The sequence below is a fragment of the Molothrus ater genome, chromosome Z (assembly GCF_012460135.2).
Source record: "Molothrus ater isolate BHLD 08-10-18 breed brown headed cowbird chromosome Z, BPBGC_Mater_1.1, whole genome shotgun sequence".
NCBI lineage: Eukaryota > Metazoa > Chordata > Aves > Passeriformes > Icteridae > Molothrus > Molothrus ater.
The window spans coordinates 49,607,798-49,616,327 of NC_050511.2; the positions used below are offsets into that span (position 1 = coordinate 49,607,798).

The 8,530-nt window shown below is 46.9% G+C and overlaps 1 protein-coding gene across 2 annotated transcripts in view; it reads left to right on the forward strand.

Moving 5' to 3' along the window:
• The window catches only part of ECPAS (Ecm29 proteasome adaptor and scaffold), a 58,770-nt gene extending 53,179 nt beyond the window's left edge, over positions 1 to 5,591 (forward strand). For both annotated transcript variants that reach the window (XM_036402711.2, XM_036402710.2), the window contains exons 46-49: positions 351 to 456; positions 610 to 698; positions 1,904 to 1,975; positions 2,778 to 5,591. In XM_036402711.2, coding sequence (XP_036258604.1) covers positions 351 to 456; positions 610 to 698; positions 1,904 to 1,975; positions 2,778 to 2,917 — 407 coding nt within the window. In that variant the 3' untranslated portion in view covers positions 2,918 to 5,591. The remainder of the gene's footprint in view (positions 1 to 350; positions 457 to 609; positions 699 to 1,903; positions 1,976 to 2,777) is intronic.
• The last annotated feature ends 2,939 nt before the right edge of the window (positions 5,592 to 8,530 follow it).

Here is an 8,530-nt window from a genome sequence, read left to right on the forward strand (position 1 = left end):
GATAAGCAGGATGAGTGAGGTGGCTTGTCTAATGAAAAGAAGCCTAATTCTGCTGCTCGCATTTGCTTTTGCAACAAAGCTTGTATAAGAATTGGGAATACCTGGAGAGGGTTGGAAAAGGTTGCTTTTATTAGCATGCCAGAGTATGTAATGCAGCTGTTTCATCTGCCAGCATTTGTAATGAATGAGTTGATGTGGTGAAGATTTTCAGGGTCACTTGTTACAGGATGTTGACTTGGTCATATGCAGTGATTAAATGCTTGATGTCACTTGTTGAGGAGCACTTTGGAAACAGTCCTTCTGCTTTTCCATGTGGTAACACAGTGATGTATGTCCTTGTTCTCCTGTAGGTTGTTATCGCCAAGAGTTTTGCAAGTTAATGTGTGACCGTCTGAAACTCAGCACATGGAAAGTGCAGCTTGGAGTGCTACAAGCCATGAATGCCTACTTTCAAGGGTAATTCTTCTTTCTGCAGTCCACTTCAGTGATTTGTCTTCTCTTTCTTGCTTGAAACTGTTCTATGAATTTGATGACACTGAATGAATGGAGAAGTTGAGCAAACTTCTGTCCCAGTGATGCAGGATGCCTGACTGTTTTTGCATTTGACAGGCTAATGCTGTTTGATGAGGAGCACTCTGACCCTGTGGCTTTGACAGAAATACTGTTGGAAACCTGTTCCTCTATCACCCATTCTTTAGGTAAATGGACTTCTCCTGATTTGTGATGGATGATGAATTGCTTGTGATACCATTGTCCTCTGGGGGTTTGTGTGGTAGAGGAAATGCAGAATAAGCAGAGGTTGTCAGGGGTAACATTTAGCCATTCCTTGCACTGTAGTGATTACTGTGAAGTTGCAGTGTTCAAGACAGCAGCATGCAGGGTGCAGTTCAGAGAGAAGTGTGCAAGAGAGCAAGAGAGCTCTCTCTGGTGCAAGAGAGCTCTGCAAGGGCAGGGAGAGGCAGACAGCAGACTGTGCAACCTCTCAGAACACAAGCAAGCAATCCTGATTTAATGAAACACAAGCTTTTCTCCTCCACCATTCAGACTTCTTGGATACATATGCATTATGTATCCAAGATTATAGTATTCAAAAGATACCCCAAATTTTCTCAGATAGCCAGTGCATGAAGCTCCAAGGCTCAGAGGCAGTTTGTGCTCTACTGGAGCTGGGCACCCATATATAAGTGCTGCGTGTGTCATGCTGACAGTCATGGGCCTCTTTGTTACTTTGGTAATGTTCCCACTTGTCTTGTGACTCTAACAGTGCCTCATATCTTGTACCTGCATGTAGTCTTGTTTCAGATGTGCCTAAAAGACAGGACTTAATTTAGTGCTAGCTACCAATTCAGAGACCCCTTTGGAGAAAGTTTCTTTTAGGTATCAGTCCTCATGGAATGAGGACTAGGGTCCTCACCTTAGTAAGATTTTAGCTCAGAGACCAAGTAACTTTTTGTGACAAGCTTGTGCTTGATGGCTGGCATGGGGTTTATGTACCCTTACTTAATCCTGCTTGTTAACGTTTGTATGGTCTCCAACCAGTACAACTCACTAGAACATTCTGTTACACACAGAAGTTGTCTGCCATTGCCCTGCAGCTATGGCAGCATTTTGTTCCCCACTGAAATATGTAAGGAAATTTACCACAAATTTCTCTGTGGTACTGGCAGAGGCAATGTACAATGTTTAGTTGACTTCTCAGCCTCCAGTTGCTGACTTTCTGCCATTCAAATGTGCCTAGTGTTCAAGTGGGAACTGCAGACTGACAGCACAAACGAGAGCTCAGTGAACTGTGTTAGCAAAGGTGGTCTGGAGATCACAGAGGTGACTGCTTTTTGTAAGGTTAATGCATTTGGTTCTCAATGTGGTTTTGGGTTTTCTTGTCTGTTTTCTTTAAATCTTTTAGAAAACAAAAGCTACACATCCATAAGAACAGAAGCTTTGTCTGTGATACAGCTTCTGCTCACCAGACTACAAGGTGAGACTTTCCATGCCACCTGGAAGAGTCACTGCTTGGTAAAGATGGCACCTGGCTGTATGGCCTGGAACTCTGGAGAGATGACTTTACCTTCTGCTTGCAGTACTGGGTGATTCTGGGGAAGCTGGGACTTGGAAGTAGGAAAGGCCTTGAAATTAATATCAAGTTCTAAAGTACCATTGGATATTATCTCTGTTGGTGAGGAGAATGTTCATCAAGGAGAGTCCCACATGGAGCTCACAGAACTGTCTTGTCAGATCTGTCTGTGTTATGTTCAAACACCATAGAGGGGAGAGCTCCTCTTAGTACAGAAGAGTGATTTTTACATTTTCAGTGTCAAGTTTGGTTTCTCATTATTATTTAGTATTCAAGACTTGCAGAATTGTATTCATGGGGTGGGGTCTTCTTAGGTCTCAGGTTCATATGCAGTTGTTATGTAGCAAATTTTTCCTTTGGGTTTCTGGTATGCATTTCCTTTATTCTGGCAAAAACCTTACATGCCTCTTTCATGAGCCATTTGCAACATGGGAAACTTGTGGCTCTTCAGGCCCTCGTGGTCCCATGTTGCAGGCTTAGACGATGACACCTGGTCTAGAGAGGTGCAACTCCCTGTCAGGAGGCAGCACAGGCACCTGAGCAGCCAGGTGACTCTGAGTTCTCCTGGAAGTGCAGTATGAACTGTGAGTGAAAGGTTGAAGCAGTCACTCTTTTAGCCTATCTGGGGAAAGCAATGTCCTTTTGGAATTTTTTGTTTTGTTTTCTGGTGTTCATGTCCAATGTCTGTCTGTCTTTATCTGCACAGAAGCTCAACAGTGGGAAAGCCTGACACAGGAAAGCAGAGAGCACCTCATTCGTTCATTGTCTACGATGGCATCAGATAGCAGACCTGAGCTACAAGAGAGGGCATTTGTGTTGAAGAGAACACTTGAAAATCTTGACTAAGTTTGTAAAACATAAATTTCAAAGTGCCATGTAAAACAAAAACAAAAAAGTGCAGTGGTCTGAAAACTCAAGTGGGGAAATGAAGATTACTCTGTAGGATGCATCAGTACTGGCCAAAATAAAACATGCCTTAAATTCTTTTCCCCATTAATATTATTTTTACTCTTAAGCTGATCATTAGTTGTTTTATCAGCAAATACCTCTCATCTGCCCTATAATGTTTGTGAGTGTGCAGCATAAAAAACACAAGGGCAAGATTTTTTTTTTTAAATAGGCAGAAGAATGTTACTCAGACCCCCTTTGTCCTTCAGAAAAACTGTTGAAAATCCACCAGCACAGAAAGTAAAACCATATTTCATTTTCACATTTTTTCTATGTAGAGATCTGTTAACTGGTGTCTTCCCCAGTAGTGCTGGTGTTTGTTATCTGTAGAGAACAAAATGCTTCCCTTGATGAGGCCTGTGTTCGACTCCTGTGGTTTCCCAGGGGCAGGGTTTCATCTGACACCCACCTCTGCTTCTGCTTGCTCCTCCCTTGCAGCCTGTTGTCTGTGCATGATGAAAGGCAGAGTACTGTTAACTTCACTCCTTCCTCCTTCTCTGACCTCAGCATGGATTGACCAAGACTATGCCTTCCCCAGCTGGCAACCTTGGCCTCCCAAACTTTAAATGAGAACTTTTTCCCCAAAAGGATGCACAAGAGAGCACTTTACTGAGCTGTGTGGGACAAAGTTGAGCCTAGTTGCTACCCAGGTGGAACACTGCTCTTCTCAAAATTGTTTTGCATGGACACTGCTTAGCTCCAGGAAATAAAAAAAAAAAAAAAGGAAAACAATCTTTTTTAGATATGTTTTTGAAGAGCGTTTGAAGTTTGAAATTACACATTTTTTTAATAGTAGTGGTAATGTTTTATTCCCTTCCTGTTCGTAAACCTGTTCTTGCTTTGGAAACCTGTAACAATTTAGACTTGTCAATATTTGTAAGAAATGGAATCATCTGTCATTTATCAGAGCCCAAGTCATGCTGGTTTCTAGCAATTGCACTTATGAAGATTATATCTGCATTAACATGGGAGTAAAATTGCTATATGGTGATGTGGCCCTGCTGCCTGTCTCCTTTTTTTTCCTCCTCCTCTGACAAAAGACAAATCTGACCACTATAACAACAAACTTTAATAGTGTGAAGATAGCACTGCTCCATAATCTGACCAGTATATGTACAACTTTTTGGGGATAAATGCTTTGCTGATGGTGAAATAAAATCATTAGTGTGGGCAATATCATGTTCATGGTTTTCAGCACCAGGAGGCTTGTTTTCTTTTTTTGCAGTCTGCAGCTCCTTTTAGATCTGCTCTCTTAAGGAGAGGATTGCTCAGATGAAATCATGTTTCCTCCATGCCGATTTATTCAGGTTCAGGTATGCAGTACCTACTTTCCCCTCAGGTGCCATTCCCCAGTCAGTGTTTTCTGGTACTGTAACAATCTTGTTGTCTGACTTGCTCTCCATAGGGAAGAATGCAATTTGTGCACACCTGGTAAGAGAATGTCAGGAAGAAATAGGCAGAGCTGTCCCACAGTTGCTCTTGTGTAGCAGAAACCTCAGCAAGCACTATTGCATTGTACATTAGAACTGGTCAGTGGGCAACTCCTTGGTGCTGGGAGCTGGTGCTACAATGTTTTGATTTACACCTTGTTGCAGGGAGCTGCTCTTTGTTTACGTGTAGTTTGAACTATTGAGCACAGTGTACATTTTAAAATTTTACTGGGCAAATCATTTTGCAGTATCTTTAAAAACTTGCTTACTGTGACATGTAGTGTCATGAGTGCTCTTTTTTTTTTTTTGTATTAGGTGAGTATTACCAGTGATGCTTTGCTGTAGCAGTTCATTGTCTGACTTGGGTTTTTTCATATTGGTGAGTGACAGTAACAGAAAAGCAAGAGCCTCCATGTCTCTGGTAATTTGAGCTTTCACTGTGGACTGGAGTATTCAGAGGCAATGCCTAGTATGGTCAAATGACTGTACATAGAATAACTGTAATCATTGTCAATAGCAACCTGAATTTCTCTATTGGGGATTTACACTAGAGGGAAGAGCGTATTCTAGGAACTCTATAAAACAGCTGGATTAACAACTCTGGCCAAGAGTGTTAGGAAGGTTAGAGATGGTATGACACTTTCTGAATCACAAAGCAATATGTCTTTCTCGTGATTACAGAGCGGATTCAGAGCTCCTCTCTAAAGCATGTGCCTATACACAAAACCTACCTGTACAAAAGTTAATTAAGTCAGAGGTTTGACTTCTACCCCCCTCGCATTTGTAAACTTGATAGAATTAAAAAAATTAATAAATAGATGTGGCCTTCCTAGAGTTTCTCCTCTAAAAGTGATTGCACTATGTAAAACACACTGTACTTTGCCCAGCACGGGCATTTCTTGTGCTGCTGCAATGCTTTGTATACCTGGAGTGCAGTGTGCAGACTTGACTCTAGCACTCCTGCTCTGACTTACAAGCTGTTGCTTAAATGGATGTATATTGAGAAAAGTTTTCTAATGTTGCAAGATCTCCATCAAATTTACTGCAATCTGTACTGTCCAAATATGTGAATGGTCTGACTGAAAGAAAACCCTCCTGCTTACCAAAAAGCTAAAAACTAAATAAAAGCTGCATGACCTGTTCCCTGGAGTAACTGGTAGTGTTTTTTTCTCCTGCAGTGGGTATTTTATAGTGTTCCTGTGCTCCAGATTCAGTGTGTGCTGCTGTTGTGCTCCGTGCTGGCCCACTGCCCTCCCCTCATGGAAACACATGGTGGCTCTGCAGCCCTGGAAGGAAGTGTGTGTTTTTGAACCCATAGCTTGGTCTCCTGAAACCAGGCAGGGTTAGGGTATGTGTCTGTATTACAGACACATTCTTTGCATTTATTATATATACAGTCTTGTATGTATTACATGTACATGGTAGATGAGGCCGTGAAATTGAAAACTTAGTAAAATAATATTCAGGGACACGAATGAGGTAAGCAGAGGACAGCATGCAAACACAGACCTTGCCTATGCTGGCCACCAAGAGGCTGAAGCATGATCTGGCAAGGGAAATGCTGTCAGACCATGCACCCACCATACACAGAGCATGCATAGGTCCTGGGCTGTGGTGAGCAGAGACCTACTCTGCAGTGCTGTGATAAAGCTGGTTTGGACTTAAGCCCCACAGACATGTCATTTCTGGCCAGTGAAAGTAGCAGGATACGTTCAAGTAAGTTAAAAACTGGGAAACAGTTCAATTCTGTGAAAGCACTGTTCAGTGAAAAACTTTGAGGAAGGAAAGCACATACACAACCAGGCTGTGTTATATAGCATAGTTTATATTTAGTAATAACAGGTTAAAAATTGTAAAAAGAGCTTGGGAGGATTAGTTGTTGAGGATTGCTTTGCTCCTTAAAAACCAATTACATACCAATTACGCTTTTCTGTGGAATTTGACAGGCGAGCATGGAAATTCTCAGTTCAGTCAAAGAGAATTCTCCCAGGCTTCAGGCCTGGGAAACTTAGAGAGGAAGAATGAAAACAATTATGATCTCTCTTTCTGTTCATGTTGTTTATGGCTATGTACCTTCAGAGTGTGTTATTCATCGTTCATTAATAGTGTGAAAGGTTTTTACTTTGAGACCAATCGGATTTCACTGAGCGATCCTGGCTATAAAAGGACGCTACCTCTTAATAAAGGAGCTCCCTTTTTCGCCTTCCGAACCACAGAGTCATTATGTCCATTCCCGACTCAGCAGTGTCATCTGGTGACCCCGATGTGATCACAGCCTCGGCTGAAGGACGGGATCCTGGAGGGTCTGGCCGAGATTGCAGCCGAGGCTGAGCACAGAGGGAGCAGGAGACCCCTCATGACTTGGCCGCTGTTTGCCCTCCTGAGTGAGGTAACGCTGACTGTGCCCCGTGTCTTCCTGAGAGGACTGGTCCCGTTCAGACCGTGGGCATCGGCCCCGAGAGGCCGGGAACTGAGTGGGGATGAGTGGTTTTCCCAACACAGCAGAGTGTCTCCTGAAGTGGATGCCTGCCGAGGGACGGGTTTTCCTTAAAAAAGGGGAACCAACTTTCTAGCGACGAACAAGTAGTTCTGATCGCGTGGACAGCTTTTTTCCCGCCCATGAGACTCGCTGTCTCTGATGGAGAGCTCCGCGGTCTGCTGGCCTGGGCCAGAGATGGCGGGTTCGCAGCAGATGTGAGCGCCCCATTCAGTTCGGAGACTTGGGAATCCCTAGGTGATTGTTTGCTAACTGCAGCCACCACCGGCGATGCGGTCGCAAGGTTTTCACTGCCTGCCTGGAGACGCATTTCTAAAGCCCTTCAGCGCAAGGTCTCGGGAAGAGCTGACCCGAGCCGCGCACTGCGACCACCGCCACGCCCGGCGCCGCTGGTTCCGGCCCCGCACGGGGCGGGACGGCTCCGCCCCCGGCTCAAGCAGCTTTCTCCTGTTCCGCCCGAGCATGCGCAGGAGCGGCTGCAGCCACCGCCCTGCCAGCGCGCTACATGCCCCTGGAGCGGGAGCAGCCGCGCCGCTTTTCCGCGCACCCGCGGCCGGCGCACCGATCGCCCCCCGCGCCAGCGCCCGCCGCCTCTGCAGCTGTGGCGGGGGGCCCGCCCCACAGCCCGCTTTGCGGGGACTGGCGGCGCGCCATGCGGCGCTGGAAGAGCCTTTACGATCCGCCAGGGAACGCTGCTCCCTCCACTGCCCGGCTGCCCCTGCAGTAGCTCTGTGCTCCGCTCCGCCGCCTGCATCGGAGCCTGCAACCAGCCTAGCCTCCTTCAGCCCAGTGTCCCTTTCCCCTTCCTCGGGCGGTCCCGAGCCGTGCTCTCCTGAGGCGGGGACAGGGAGACAGCGGCCTCTGCAGCGGAGGCGCCGCGCAGCTCCTCTCTGCCGGTGCCGAAACACTGAAACCCAGTGCTTTTCTGGGATCAACTCCCTGTTGGAGAGAAGATGCCGTCGCCCTGTGGGGCTGCCCCCAGGGCGCGGGGCACCTCGGCCCCCCCGCTCCCGTCTGCGGGGTGGGAGAAACAGGTGTGCAGGAATGCTGCCGCGGGTCTCCTGTCCCGGGGGATGGGGGTGGGCCGGGAATCAGGGAACTGGGCAACAATCACTTGTATCGGGGGGAAAGGAGGCGCAGGAGGCAGTGCGGACGACGCGCTTGTCCTGGGCAGACGTGGGTGGTGCCAAGAACCCCAACTTCAGGGTGAAATGCTATGTTCCCGGAAAAACCTCTCCATCCCATCTGCATGGACCAGGTGGCAGATGGGAAGGACAGAGTGTGGGGAGGAGGAGGCATTCGGCCAGTCCTGCGGCGAGGACACTCGCCGCATGGTGGCGGCAGGCTGTGGAAACAAAGACCTCGCCCCGCGGGCCGGGTTTGGGGTCCTTGGTCTGCCCACCGGGACCGGGGTCCCCGCCCCGCCCCGCGGTCATAAAACCCGCTGTTGCAAACCCCCTGGCCTTTCTGGGAAAAAAAACCAAAACCACCACCCTCCCCCCGCCCCCCCCCCAAAAAAAACCCCAACAAAAAAAAACCCAACACATGGACATTTATTCATAGACAGCTCGGATCAGACTGGAA